This window comes from Pan troglodytes, chromosome 19, assembly GCF_028858775.2.
Source record: "Pan troglodytes isolate AG18354 chromosome 19, NHGRI_mPanTro3-v2.0_pri, whole genome shotgun sequence".
Lineage (NCBI taxonomy): Eukaryota > Metazoa > Chordata > Mammalia > Primates > Hominidae > Pan > Pan troglodytes.
The window spans coordinates 14,521,631-14,536,697 of NC_072417.2; the positions used below are offsets into that span (position 1 = coordinate 14,521,631).

The 15,067-nt window shown below is 51.7% G+C and overlaps 1 protein-coding gene across 5 annotated transcripts in view; it reads right to left on the minus strand.

The window, feature by feature from the left end:
• Positions 1 to 3,764: 3,764 nt before the first annotated feature.
• Positions 3,765 to 15,067, minus strand: part of ZZEF1 (zinc finger ZZ-type and EF-hand domain containing 1) — a 135,891-nt gene continuing 124,588 nt past the window's right edge. For 3 of the 5 annotated variants that reach the window (XM_009431592.5, XM_063798192.1, XM_016931241.3), the window contains 6 exons: positions 13,729 to 13,897; positions 13,472 to 13,570; positions 12,833 to 12,998; positions 8,907 to 9,060; positions 8,186 to 8,257; positions 3,765 to 6,292 (listed from right to left, as the gene is read on the minus strand). In XM_009431592.5, the coding sequence (XP_009429867.2) occupies positions 6,212 to 6,292; positions 8,186 to 8,257; positions 8,907 to 9,060; positions 12,833 to 12,998; positions 13,472 to 13,570; positions 13,729 to 13,897 (741 nt within the window). In that variant the 3' untranslated portion in view covers positions 3,765 to 6,211. Of the gene's footprint in view, positions 6,293 to 8,185; positions 8,258 to 8,906; positions 9,061 to 12,832; positions 12,999 to 13,371; positions 13,571 to 13,728; positions 13,898 to 15,067 lie in introns of all 5 variants that reach the window. The other 2 variants (XR_010152762.1, XR_010152763.1) reach the window with 2 other exon arrangements.

Consider the following 15,067-nt stretch of genomic DNA (forward strand, 5'->3'; position numbering starts at 1 on the left):
GATCACGAGATCAGGAGATCGAGACCATCCTGGCTAACATGGTGAAACCCCATCTCTACTAAAAATACAAAAAATTAGCCAGGTGTGGTGGCAGACACCTGTAATCCCAGCTACTCGGGAGACTGAGGCAGGAGAATCGCTTGAACCCGGGAGGTGGATGTTTCAGTGAGCCGAGATCGCGCCACTGCACTCCACCCTGGGTGACAGTGAGACTCGGTCTCAAACAAACAAACAAAACAAACAAACAAACAAAAAACAGTAAATTAACTCACGGCTAGAAGGTACCAGCCAACAGCTTGGGAGGCCTCACATGAAGAGAGAGTGAGAAGCCCTCTCCACTGGGGAATCGGAGGCGGTCAGTGGCCGCGAGGAAAAGGAGGAGAGAGCCATCACCTGGTGCTTTAATTTTCGCCCTCACCTGCCTGAAAGCCCAGGTGGAAGCAGGGCAGGAGAATGTGCGGAGGAGGAAGAGGAGGAAGAGGCAGGATGGAGGGCAGGAGAGAGAGGGAGCCGACATCTTTGAGTCCCCGGAATTTAGCTTTGCCTGGGGCTAGATGCAACCCTCGGGCTCTTCGGTTTTGTAAGTCAATCCATTTCCGTGTTAAGTTAGTTTGGAGTGTCTTTAACTTGCAACTGAAGAAATCCCAACGAATCCTGGGACAGCGCCTCCAGATAGGAAGTCTAGAAGCCGGTTGGGCATGAGCAAAGCTACGTACGCCAAGAACCCCAAGAGAGAAGGAGAATTTGGTAATGGAGCCACTGGATGCCATCTGTGGCTTGACTGGACACCGTTGGAGACCTTTTTATTTCTGGAATTTTTACATTTCCTTTCCATATACTGTCCATATTAATGTCATGAGAAGAGAGCTGTGACATTATTTCAACCTACTGGAGCCAAATTGTTGCATAAAGTTGGGTCAGAAATGCTTTCCGCTGAGGTGAGAGGACACCTTGCCACCTCCTGGAGATGGGTAGTTCTAGGGCTCAAACAATGGAATGAAGGAGTCAGACTGTCAGACTCCTGGCTTTCTGCTCCCACCGCCCCAGAGTGTTGGCTTGTCAGCCTCCAGCTGACATCTCGTCTCGGCACAAAGGGAGCGCGTAGGAGCAGGGCTCCTTCCCCAGAGCCTCTGGAGAATGCAGCCATAGAGCCGCCTTGTTACCAGAAAGGGGTCCCAATCCAGACCCCAGAGAGGGTTCTTGAATCTCATGCAAGAAAGAATTTGAGGTGAGTCCACAGAGTAAAGTGAAAACAAGTTTATTCGGAAAGAAATAAAGAATGGCTACTCCAAAGGCAGAGCAGCCTCGAGGTGCCCATTTTTATGGTTACTTCTTTTTATTTATTTGAGACAGTCTCACTCTGTTGCCCAGGCTGGAGTGCAGTAGCGTGATCTTGGCTCGCTGCAACCTCCGCCTCCTGGGTTCAAGTGATTCTGCTGCCTCAGCCTCCCGAGTAGCTGAGATTACAGGCACGCACCACCATGCCTGGCTAATTTTTGTTTTGTTAGTAGAGACAGCGTTTCACCATGTTGGCCAGGCTGGTCTCAAACTCCTGACCTCGTGATCCATCTGCCTCAGCCTCCCAAAGTGCTGGAGTTACAGGCATGAGCCACCGTGCCTGGCCTATTTCTTGATTATATGCTAAATAGAGGTGTGTTATTCATGCTTCCCCTTTTTAGACCATATAGGGTTACTTCCTGACATTGACATGCCATTTGTAAACTGTCACAGCGCTGGTAGGAGTGTAGCAATGAGGACAACCAGAGGTCACTCTTGTGGCCATCTGGGTTTTGGTGTTTTGGCCGGCTTCTTTACTGCAACCTGTTTCATCAGCAGGGCCTCTATGACGTGTATCTTGTGCCGACCTCCTATCTCGTCCTGTGACTCAGAATGTCTAACCGTCTGGAAATGCAGCCAGTAGGTCTCAACCTTATTTTACCCAGCCCCTATTCAAAATGGAGTTGCTCTGGTTCAGACACCTCTGACGGCCTCACTGCAAGAAGGGCTGGGACACAGAAGCGAGCTTACTTGGGGTGGGCAGGGGGAGGGAGCAGGGAGGACTTAATCATGACTTTCCTCATGATCTAGTAGAAAGTCCTACCTTTCTTGAGATTAAACTATGTAGAGTCACCACCTGCAAAAAATTGGATTTTGTCAGCAGGGAAGGAGGGGAGGGGTAGGAGATGGCAGCTAGGGAAGCGACAGGGCCGTGTTTTATTTATTTTTATTTTTTGAGACAGAGTTTTGCTCTCGTTGCCCAGGCTGGAGTGCAATGGTGCCATCTCAGCTCACCGCAACCTCTGCCTCCCAGGTTCAAGCGATTCTCCTGCCTCAGCCCCCTGAGTTGCTGGGATTACAGGCATGCGCCACCAGGCCTGGCCAAGTTTGTATTTTTAGGAGAGACGGGGTTTCTCCATGTTGGTCAGGCTGGTCTCGAACTCCCGACCTCAGGTGATCCACCCACCTCGGCCTCCCTAAGTGTTGGGATTACAGGCGTGAGCCACCACACCCGGCCAGGGCCGTGTTTTGACTTGGCTTCCGTCTGAGTGCCTGGGCTGCTCACTGGTGGTTCCGCATGAAGCCCCGGCGCTAGGTCTGTGGAGGGCATGTATTGAGCGGGTGAGCGCGCGCTGAGCGCCTCTGTGCTGCAGCCGTGGCTGGGGGCCGGGGCTCTCCACCCGCCTCCTGCGTGGTTCGAGGCTGACTTCCCACCGCTTCTGCCTCTCGATAAATGAGGCTCAGCTGGTGGAACCCTGTATTTCTCTTCAGTTCTAAAAGCTTGGGCTCAACTTGCTTGGCTCTCTGTGGCCTTCTTCTTAGTCCGCTGGTGCTGGCTTAGTCTCGGCAGTGACCTTAGTCACACTAGCCGGGCAGGGCTCAGATGGACGCGCCTGCTTTTCAGAGTGAAGCCCCAGTGTGCTCCGGACAAGGTGAGGCGGGGAGGGCATCAACATTTGCACCAGGCCCTAGAGATCGCCTCGGGAGCGGCACAGGCCTGGGAGCACCCAGTCCTGCTGAGTCTCAGGTTTCTCTCTGGGCTGAGGGATAGTGAGGGCTGAGGCTGGGTCCAGACCCTGCCTGGGGCTCCCCCGAAAGCAGTCTGGGGCTTTGGGGGATGTGTCAGACTCTGTCGGGCTGGAACAAATGGGCCTCAAAGGTTGGTTAAGTGCAGCCCCTGCCAAGAAGGCACTCCTCTGTAATTTGCCAGACAGTCCTCAGCCCCAGAATGCCTCTAGGAAGGGGACAGAGCAGCGCGTGGCAAAGCAGAGGCTGGGAGGAGGAGGAAGCGGGAGGCCCAGGTAAACCTCAGGCCACACTTGGGCCAGAGGCAGGGTCCAGAGGCCGGCGGGAAGGCAGCCAGTCCCAGGAAGGAAGCAGGCGCACTGACTGGGGCCCTGCCTTCCTCCTCCGGGTTCCGCAGTGTCCTGCGGGCTACCAGAGAGGTCCACGGCGGGCGGTGGGGCCAGGGGTGCCTGGCCGAAGAGCAGAGGCCCCCACGGCGCCCTGTGTGTGGAAACCTCCGGATGGCCGCAGCGGGGTGGGGGGTGAACCAAAGCCCTGGGATCGCCGGGGGAGGGGCGGGGGCTCGGGCTTGGGAGGAGGATGATCTGGAGGAAGGCCTACAGCAGCTTTCCATTCTTTCAGCCCTGAGCCCCCGAGTCTCCGCCTCGCATCCGTTCGGGCGCGGTGTAAACTCCACGCCTGAGCTCCACGAGACACGGCGGGGCGGAGGGAGGAGGGAGAGACCAGTCCACACACAGGCGTACCTTATTATATAGAATTTGTACAATATATTTCTTTTCGTTTGCATATTTTACCCACAGCTTAACATCCTTTTTACAGGCTGAACTCACTCAGGCTGATAGAATCAAAATTCTTTCAACCAAATAAGAAAAATTCGAAATCGTAAACCCGTAAGAAAACAAATTAAAAACGGTGATGAAAATACGTCACTCCTCTCGTTAGGAACAGTGTCTGTTTGTACAACAGGTATGCTCTGGAACAGGATTTCTTTACAGCGTAGGCACGTGTTTCCACCTTTGCTCTGCGGGCTTCGCCTACTCCGGGCCTGGGGCTCCTGGAAAGCGCCGGGACGCGGCGGCTCTGGCTCGGCAGCGCCACCCGGTGGCCGGAGACAGAGGCGGCCGGGCCGAGCCGGGACAGCAGCCGCGGGTGCGGGCGGCCTCAGGCTTGTCTCTCGTGAACTGCAGCGAAGATCCCAGAACAGCAAGGGCAGTGGGCGGACAGGTGCTCTGGGGAGCCCAGCGTTTATTTACAGCTGATCTTCCTGACGGGAGGATGGAGTACAGCGGCGGCCACTGCCATAGGGGAGGTGACTCCGGCCCTACCGCCCGCTTTACTCGGAGTCTGGGGTGTGGAGGGGCATGGGTGGCGCTATCTCGTCTACCTTCCAGGTTGGCTGTGAGTCTGAGCACGCAGCGGGGCCTCCCTCTCAAGCACTAAGACTTGTTTCCTGTGAGTCCCCTCTTGGGAAACTCCTTACTGGGAGACCTCCTCGGGTCTGAGGGATGAAGAAGGTGGGGCCTTCTCTGGGGCGGTGCAGGCAGCTCCCAAAGCAAGGTAGGTTTGGCAAAGAGCAAAAGATGGGAAAAGGATTTCTACGGAGCCAGCAGCACCTGCCTATTCAGGTCCCAAGCCACAGGAACCAGGCCAGGCCTTTCCACCAGGGCAATGGCCTCAGTCCTCAGGCCACCAAGTTCCAGGACCTGCCCCATGTGTTCCCGTCTCCCTTAAATCCCACCCTCCACCCGCCCCGGGATGATTCTACCAGAACTCTGGGGCTTAGCTGAGAACCTAATTGTAGGGCTGTGAAGCCCGCTGCACCTTGGAGTCCTGACCCAGAAGGCGAAAGTGCTCTTATAGGAAGATGCTTCCAGACCTGCAGACTCGGGCCCTTGCAATCCAGATCCCTGCAGACCCTGCACAGAGGGGTCTTCAGAGGCCACGGGGCACACTGGGCCGTGGCAATGCCGACCTGGTCAAGCTTGGCCTTGGTGGTGGGGCCCCTTCTCTGGCTCTGGCACTGTATGGTGGGATGTGCTTCGGCCCAGACACTGCCCCTAAAGGCATGCTCCAACCCCACGGGTCCCACTAAGGCCGGCACGCAGCCCACACGCCAGACTTGCTTCATGTTCCCAAGCGTGGCTCTGGAGGGAGAATCATCATCGGCACTCCAGGGCAAGACTAAACCCATCAAAAGAAAAATGTAAAACAGCACTGACTAGAACTAATGTCGTTATTGCTACAAGTGACAGCCAAACAGCCACGCAGAGTCCCAGAGGTGGGTATGGCAGACTACCATGACTATCAAGCAGAAATAAAATTCTGTGGGTTTTTACTCTTAAAATAAGATATCCTCTGATCATCTTCACGGTACAGAAGCTCACGCCTGCTCCTCACATTCTGCTACTTTCACAGAATGGTCAGTCCCCGGTCATGCCCTCGAGCCCCTCCAGGGAGACAGTGTGGTTCTGCTCTAAAAACGTGAGGTGGAAACTGAAATATGTCAAAACAACAACTGAGGAACTGCGGCTGTGCTGCCTGGTGCATGAGCAGACGTACAGGGGCGCCTGCCGGCTGTCCCCAAGGGCACTTGTTCTCCTCAAGGAGTTCTCTGGGAGGGCGCGGCCGTGCAGGGAGCTAGCTCGATGCCTGGTTCTGTACTGGATGCTTGGGGATCACTGGTGGCTAGGAGGGGCTCTCGCCAGTTTTGGTTTGGTGTGAAAAGCAAAGAGGTGCTCCCAGGCTGGGCAGCCACTGGGGGTCTTGCTGGAAAGGTGGATCTGGGTGAACTGTGCCTCCCTCTGAAGGCAAGTGCAGGCAGTTCCAGCTCCACGGAGACAGAAACCAGTTGAGAGAGGCCGCTTCCAAGTCTTCTCAGGCCCACGGCTCCTGCAGTGACAGCCTCTGGAGAAGGCTGGTCTCTGAACCTTCTCAAGGGCCCCCTGCCCACCCTTTCTGAGGCATTCTGCACTGCTTGGCTTATTTTCACCATGCTACAGCCTGTGCTTGTGTCCAGCCTACGCACGGGAGCTCTTGGAGACGTGGCTGCTTGGCATCCTAACTGGAGTGAAGTCAGCTCAAGGAGAGCTGGGCACTGGCGCTACAGGAATTTTCCTGAATGAGGTTAGATGTCTGCTCTAAAATCCCTGTGGCAGATGAACTAGTCCCGTGCACGCCCCACCAAGGGCTAACACTCCACATTCCAGAGGCGGGTGGCCTTGTTTGGGTAGTTGATGGCCAGGCTGATGGCAGCAATGTTCTGCAGAGCCTGTGGAGGGAAAAAGAGTTGTCGCCAATGTCAGGAGCCACTCCCTCATTCAGTGAGTGCTGATAAGACCCTCAGCTGAGCACTGAGGACGGAGGACGGGAACCAGATGTGTTCCCCTCCCCCACAGGCCTGCAGGGTGGAGAGAGAAAAAAAATGCTATTAAGAGCACATGAAAGCTCCAAATGTAGGTAGGAATCATCACTGCCCAGAGGGGCAGTCCCAGGGCGGAGGCTCAGAAGGCTGTCTGCAGAGGTCTGGGAAAACTCTCTGGGGAAAACAGTGCAAAGATGCAGGTGGGGAAGGGCATGGCACTCATAGGAAACGAACAGCCAGTGCTGGGGACCAGAGGGAGTAGAGAAAACAGGGCCAGGAGGGCACTGAGATGCCCTGGAGGCGAGGCCAGGCCCGTCAGGCCTTCAGGGTCTGGGCAGCAAGAGGGTGGAGGTGGCTGAGGGAGGAAGAGGGGGTTGGCAGGGAGACGTGTCAGGGAGAAACGTCAGGACACTGGTGCAGTACACTCAACAGGCTGTGGGGAGGGTCAGAAGAGGGTAAGGAGGAAATGGAGACTGGACAGGGGCAGCAAGAGGGACCCGCCCACAGGCAAGCCGCCATGCTGAGCTTTGGGGCCAGGATGGGGAAATATCAAAATTTCGTTACATGATGTGATGAAACCTGGGGTGGCGGCGGCAATGCTGGTAGGTAGCTGTTGGGGGTAAGGGAGTTTCTACTCTGCCTACAGGTCTCGGGTGAATTCACACAAACTCTTCGGGATGGGCTGGGGGCATTTCCACTTCCCAGCGTACACGTCAAAGCCTACGGCAGGAAAGAAGACCCTTTTCCTGCAAAAGGGCAGTGTGTTCGGAGAATACTTCCAAGGGACAGAGCGCCGCGCTCAGGCAGGGCTCTTGGCTGGGTGTCCCGGCTGGGTGTCCACCCACGGGTAACCCTGTGAGCCTCAGTGTCCCTAGCTGTCCTCCGGGGGGGTGGGGGTGTTGGGCCACACACGCGATGATAGTCAAGGAGTCCAAGGTTCTCAAAATGTACTCTGGGGCCAGGCGACTCCCGAGACCCTTTTGGGGTCTGCAAGGTTCATTTTTGACTTTCCTTCTCCTGAGTATATGGTGGAGTGTTCCAGAGCCTGATGTGTGATCTGACTGACTGCAGAAGCAGACATGAGAATCCAGCTGTCTTCTATGAGGCCAGACATGAGAGGGGTCTGCAGGGATGGAACACAGCGCCACCCTCTGCAGGCATTCCTTTTTTCTTTTTTGGTCACCTATTTGTCCCAGAGCACTCAGTAATTACTTTGTTTTGAAAAGTTAGAGTTGTTTTTCACAAGACGTGTTATTCATGTTAACATGAAATGGGTTCACAACTTTAAAAAAATAAATTGATAAAGGTTTACACTTTTGCTTAATTTTTAAATCGAAAATCTCGTTTCTAATGGCACATATGGATATATGCATAATAGACATATCCAAAAGCTTTCTGAGCTCCTCAGTCAGTGAAAAGTGTGAAGCGTCCTGAGACCAAACAGCTGTCAGAAGAGGAGTTCCGCTACCAGAGAAGCAACTCACATCTAAAAATATGTGAAATCTAACTCCACGGAAACTTCAAGAATCAGCCAAACTAAATTTAAGGCATCGGTTGTTTTGGTTTTAAAGACACAAATTCTTCTGACCCCACAGTTTAGAGTGAATGACTCTGATAAATGGGGCTCGTGCATGCTCTCTGAGCACCAGGAGGAAGTGACTAAACTGGAACAAGCTCTGTGTAAGCTCCGGGTGGATTCTGTCCTACTCAGACGCAATGCACAGACCTTCTCTGCCCTGGCCATGGTGAGATGGTGGCGCCCCAGCCTGGGGGCCAGCTCTGTTGGGGTGGAGAGAGTACCTGTGCCGCACAGCGGAGAAGGTGGTCGTCCGTGGTTAGGGCCAGCAGGTAATCCTGCAGCACACCAAGCTCCTGCAGAGAGAGAGCAGGGGCTGTGAGCGACAGTGCCAGATACGCAGTGCAGCTCTCCCAGACCACCTGGGACACCTGCTTGCGAAAGCAGAAGCCTCTCATGGGCGGACGCTACTCATGCCGCCCAGCACCGCGTGGCACTGCCTTGCTCAGAACCCCGGCGGGAGCCAGGTGCCCGGTGCCGGGGTCACCTTTGCCTCCACCTGCCCTTGGGTGACCAGGCTGGGACCCCTCCTCAAGCCAGTTTCCTCATGTGTGAAAGGAGAGGGAAGCTAAAGAACTCTGAAAGGCCCTTTCAGCTCCCACATTCAATCAGTCTATTGTGCTGAGGGGAGGAAAAAAAGAGAAGGAAGCAGAAATAACCCATCGTTTTATTTTCCAAAACTCACTGTTGTCAAGGGCTGATCCCGGGCGGTTTCTCCCCCATTGGCTCTAGGCCTGACAAAATAAGCAATCTCAGAGCTGACCTGAGGGTTTCCCAGGCCTGGGAGAGGCGAGAGCCTCAGACTCTCAGCCATGCCTGTCCTGTGTGGCCTGTCGAGACCCTGGCCACTCAGGCTCGGATGAGGCAGCAGCTTCTGCCCTGGGTAGCAGAGGGAGCAAACGCACATGGAGGCACCGGGCTCCCTGCCCAGACCTCAGGCCTCACCTGGGCACGGTTCTCGGTGACGAAGAAGAGCTCAGTGAGGGCACGATGCAGGGGAAGGAGGATGCCGGGCTGCGTCACGTCCTCAAACAGGCCGTACTCCATGTGGGTAAAGAGCTGCCACAGGGGCTTCAACAGCGCAAGGTCACACAGGTCACTGCAGGAGGAGCCCCGGAGGTGGTCAGTTTACTGAGAGCCATGCCAAGGTCACATGGCTTACAGCTGGCAGGAACCGCAGCTCAGACCCTCCCTCTCCCACAGCTGGTACAAATGATTATAAAGTCGCCTCACCTATGCTCCCCACAAAGCAGCCACGAATAGTCACCAACAGCAAAGAAGGAAAGGGGCAGAACCTAAACTTCAAAACCAGGCTCCAAGGGAACAGGAGGTTGGAAGTGTGCTCACGGGGATTACTGTGCATCTTGAAAAATGGATGTTACGGGCTACACATGGTGGCTCACACCTGTAATCCCAGCACTTTGGGAAGCTGAGGTGGGAGGATCACTTCAGCCCAGGAGTTGGAGACTGACCTGGGAAATAAAGCGAGACCCTGTCTCTACAAAAAATTAAAAACAAACAAACAAACAAAACCCCAAAAAACAAACAAAAAAAACCCTAGCTGGGCGTGACAGCACCCAGCTACTTGAGAGGCTGAGGTGGGAGGACTGCTTGAGCCCAGGAGTTGGAGGTTGCAGTGAGCCATGAGTGCACCATTGTACTCTGGCCTGGGCAACAGAGTGAGACCTTGTCTCTTAAAAAAAAAAAGTTATGAAGACTTTCCAGTGACAGTGGGAACTCATCTCAAGATAAATATTAAATGAAAAAAAGCAAGATGTGGCCGGGCGCGGTGGCTCACGCCTGTAATCCCAGCACCTTGGGAGGCCAAGGCATGCGGATCACGAGGTCAGGAGGTGGCCAGGAGACCAGCCTGGCCAATACAGTGAAACCCCGTCTTTACTAAAAATACAAAAAATTAGCTGAGCGTGGTGGTGGGCGCCTGTAATCCCAGCTACTAGGGAGGCTGAGGCAGAAGAATTGCTCGAACCCTGGAGGTGGAGGTTGCAGTGGGCTGAGATCACATCATTGCACTCCAGCCCGAGTGACAGTGTGAGATTCCGTCTCAAAAAAAAAAAAAGAAAAGAAAAAAGAAAAAAAAAAGCAAGATGTAAAACTACATATACAAAATAAAATTCAAAAATAACCTGCATATACAGCATTTTCTCTATGCATAAGAAAAACAACAGTAAACAGACACAACAAAAGATGCCACCAGCAGTTGACCCTATCAGCTTTCTAGGTTTTCTACAATGCTCACTGCTTTTATAATCAGAAAAGAACACTTAACACAAGCGTGGTGGCTCATATTTATAGTCCTAGTTACTCAAGAGGCTGAGGTGGAAGGATCACTTGAGCCCAAGGGTTGACAAGTGTGGTGGCTCATATTTATAGTCCTAGTTACTCAAGAGGCTGAGGTGGAAGGATCACTTGAGCCCAAGGGTTCACAGCTGCAGTGGCTATGATGGTGCCACACTGCACTCTAGCCTGGGCAACAGAATGAGACCCCACCTCTAAAAAAAATTAAAGAAAAAAAAAGAAAAGATGGCCAGGAGCGGTGGCTCATACCTACAATCTCAGCACTTTGGGAGGCTAAGGTGGGGGGACTGCCTGATCCCAGGAATTTGAGATCATCCTGGGCAACATGGCGAAACCCCATCTCCATAAAAAAACAGAAAAATTAGCTGGGTGTGGTGGCGTACACCTGTAGTCCCAGCTACTCAGGAGGCTGAGGGGAGGGGGGTCACTTCAGCTCGGGAGGTGGAGGCCGCAGTGAGTTGAGATGGTGCCACTGCACTCCAGCCTGGGTGAAAGAGCCAGACCATGTTTCAAAAAAAAAAAAGATAACGATGACTACCATTGTTATGATTTTCAGGTGGGTTTATGAAACACAAGATGCTTGCAAGGTTGCTCAGGCAGAAAGCTTTTCCCTAAGTAAAGCAGAGCCTCTGCTGAGAGAATGAACTGAGGGTTTTTTTTTTTTTTGCGTTTTTACTCAGAGGAAGGCTGTTTTAATTCCAACTCAATATCCTTTGGAGAAGAAAAATTATGAAATAAATAATATTCTAGAACTTGTTATATGGCTATATATAATTATATAATATTGGATTTTGCTTTTTTTAAAAAAAATTTGCTTTTTCTCTTATGACTTGAAAAATTATTGTGTATATTTAATTGTTATCTTGAAGCCAATCTCTTTCTCCCAGAGGAATAAATCTTTCATAAAACAAACGGGAAAATTCTGATAGCTTTCCAGCTGGGTTTTCAGAGAAGCATCAGCATGTGAGGTACAATGTACCTGCGAGCTGAGAAGGTCCCTTCCCTGAGGACTGCCCCTTGTGTGTGGCCTCCGGGCCAAGCCCTCAGGCAGGCCCCTCTCTCACTCTATGAGGCGCACGCATGAAAGAGGCTAGGGTGGCAAGGCATGCTGGGAGTTCCCTCCGGGCTCGGGACAGAGGGTGCGGGATTGTCCCCACTGGAAAGAAGGTTGCCAATGGCCAGCAGACTGTGCAGGCAGCGGCACAGGTCTTCTTTCCTGCTGCAGGCAAGGAGGGCCCACCAGCCAGGAGACCATGGAGATGTTCCATGTTTCATAAGCACTGCTCAACCAGACTGTGCTTACCGGACTCGACGCTCAAGTGAACAGAGCTAAGCCCATGTGGGGCTGAGTGATCCTGTCTGTGTATGAGGATATGGGGGTAACAGCAAGCATGCCCAGCTCTCCCCTCTCTCTCCACGCTGCCTATGGACTGAGTACACAAGACATCTTGTTCTCTCCCCTGACTTTGAGAGTCCTTTGTTATTTTAATGACAGTTCCATATTCCATGAGAAGACAACCTGTTACTTCAAATATCATCACTGCACTCTGGCTAGCATTCTGTGTGTCTGTGTCTGTGTGCCTTAGAAATGCAGGAAAGAGGAAGAATGAGCTCCTGACAGGGAGGGTTCTGAGCAAGGAGGGTGGGGGCCAGGCAGACAGACAACACATATGGCGCAGTCACTACCACCTTCTCTCACAGATGAGGAATAAGGCAATTATGTCTACAATTCCCAATTCAACACTATATGTCCTCCCTATAGCGCAAAAGGCAAGAACAGTGTCTAAGCACTGAGAGGAAGAAATAACATTTGTTTACAGATGACACGACTGTACACCAAATAATCTGCATATATAGTCTTCGAATGAACAAATTTAGTAAGGTCACTGGATATAACGGCAATATACAAAAATTAATTGTACATCAGCAAAAACAAAGCTAAAATTAAAAAATACCAATTATAGTATCAAAAACATTAAATACCTAGTAATAAATTTAACAAAATATTAAGTCCTCTACATAGAAACCTCTAAAATATTACTAAGACCTAAACAATAGAGGAATATAAATAGAGGAATATATAATGGCTGTGGATTAGAGGACTTGATGTTCTAAAGATCTCGATTCTCATCAAATTGATCTATAGTCGCACCACAGCACTCCAGCCTGCGTGACAGAGTGAGACTCTGTCTCAAAAAAAAAAAAAAAAAATCTATAGAATCAAGTGGAGATCCGAATGGAACAAAACTGACTTGATGCTTACCCCTTCTATCATACACTCAAATGCATTCCAGGCAGATACTCCTCTAAGTGTGAAAGGAAAAACAAGTTCTACAAGATAACATAGGGAATATCTTCATGACCTTCGAGTAAGGCAAACATTTCTCAAACAAGACACCAAGAACGCTAGCATAAAGCAAATGACTGAAAAACTGGAAGACATTAAAGCCACAAATGTCTTTTCATCAAAGTCACCACTAACAGCATGAAAGGGCCAGCCACAGAGTGGGGATACATATGCCTGGCAAAGGGCTGCCATCCAGGACACCGCTTACCTGTGGCCGCAGCATCGCACAATCCTCAGAAGTAAGTGGATGGCTTTTAATCGTTGATGGCCAGTCTGGCGACAGGCCACGCCCACCAGCCATTCCCAAATTTTTGCCAATGGGAGATGAGGCACGACCCTTTCTTCTGACAACATCTGCTTCAAAATCTCGAATCCTGGCCAACACCCCAAAACACGAATATATAAACAGAGATACGTAATAAGTAATATTATTATTAAATAAAGTATAACAATTGTGTACGTTAAGAATTCTATTTTATAAACTGCTCAAATTTTAATAACTGTGATCATTTAAATTCTGGCTGAAATTAAGGCTTTTGTAAAAATAACACAGGGGTCATATTTCCAGTTCCTCCTTTTTTCAAAATGCCCTGGCAAATTCTAAGAGAACAAGCATCTTTTTCCGGTCCTGACAGAAAGCTTCTCATAGCTGGCCATTCAAGTTTACAACTAGCCAATGAAATCACATTCAGGAGTGACAGGTGTGGGGCTTGTGAGACAAATTTGGAAAGTGTGAGAGACAAGTACCTGCTTTGATTTTAACCAAGATCAGTGACATCATGGCACCCACAGCCATGGAGTGTCCCTGGCAGGCAGATGGTGTGAACGCAAAGCCCAGAGCACACACCTGTCTGGAACCGCCCCAGGTGTCCGGCCGTCACGGTGAATCTGTAGCCCCACTCGGTGTTGCTCATGTCGGAGGTGAAGCGGTAATACAGAGTGTCTCCTAGGCACACAAGGATGAGAGGCCCATCAGGAACTGAAGCAACAGGGAACGGCAGCAGTGGTGTTGGGTTTCAACATTCTCTAGTAAGTTCCCTTCTCAGTATTAAGTTTAAACACAGCCTGTGAAGAACCTGTCTAATCGAGCATTTGTTTCACTACCTGGAAGTTCAAAATCTTTCCACTTCTGCTGAGACCCGCTGAAGCTGTGTCGGTCTTGCTGGAAGTCACTGCTGCTGGACATGGCTAACTCGTCACAGCCCTCCTCTGTGTTGCACTGAGAGTCGAATTTGATTGAGAGGTAGATGGCACCAGGAATGTGAACTTTATCCTAGGGAGGGGAAATGGAGAACACTTCTGTCGATGCTGCTCACTAGACACTGACTGCAGCTGTCCCATGCCGAGTCCTGTGGCTGGACCTGGGTGCGTGAGAATGAGTGAACCACAGCCCTGGCCTCCAGGAGTGCAGAGTCCAGCTGGGGCGAGGAGCATGCACAGACTGCAAATATGGTGCGAGGGAGGCACAGCGGGGCAGGCAACACGGGGCTCCAGAGAAAGAGTGTCAGGCTGCTGTGAAGAGTGAAGAGGACAGGAGGACCCTGTTAGGAGAAGGCGGGAGTGGGAGACAAGGTGGACCTGAGTGCATGGGGTGCATTTCAGACAGGGTAACAGCCCTGTGAAGGTCTAGCATGTTCAGGGAATGGCAAGGAGCTTGGCGTGTTTGGAGTAAAGGGTGTGCTACATGGGCACGTATGCTTGGGAAGCAGGAACAGGGACAAGACCTGACTCCAGAGAGACTGGCAGGGGCAGACACTGAAGGCCCTGGGCATGAAATGAGGCACTCAGACTCTGGACAACAGGGAAAACCCTGGAAAGCTTTGGTGAGGCTTGCACAGTGTAGCATCACTGACAGCTGGTGTGGGGCAAGGCTGAGCTGAGGCAAAAGTGAGGAAATCAGAAAGTAGCAGCAAAAGGAACCCCAGAGAAGGGCAACGGGTGTCCAGGGTCAGTGGAGAAGACAAGACCTCTTTGGGATCGAACCTGGTGGCTGACCACAGGTGCCTGTATGGGACCAAGGGAGTGGGGCTGGAGCCCAGGAACATGACAAGAGAAGAGACTTGGAAGAAAGACAGGTTATACTTATGAAAAACAAAATCTCAGCTGGCCAATAACCCAGTTCTAAGTCGGTTTTCATCATCCACCTTCGCTGCTGCAGGTGCCTTCCACTCAGAAGTAGATGCCTGGGCAACTCCAACATTTCAGTTTTTTCTCCAACATTTTAAAAAGCGCTAATGGGGGCCAGGTGAGGTGGCTCACGCCTGTAATCCCAGCACTCTGGGAGGCCGAGGCGGGTGGATCACCTGAGGTCAGGAGTTAGAGACCAGCCTGGCCAATATGGTGAAACCCCATCTCTACTAAAAATACAAAAATTAGCTGGGCATGGTGGCAGGTGCCTTTATTCCTGCTACTAGGGAGGCTGAGGCATGAGAATCACTTGAAT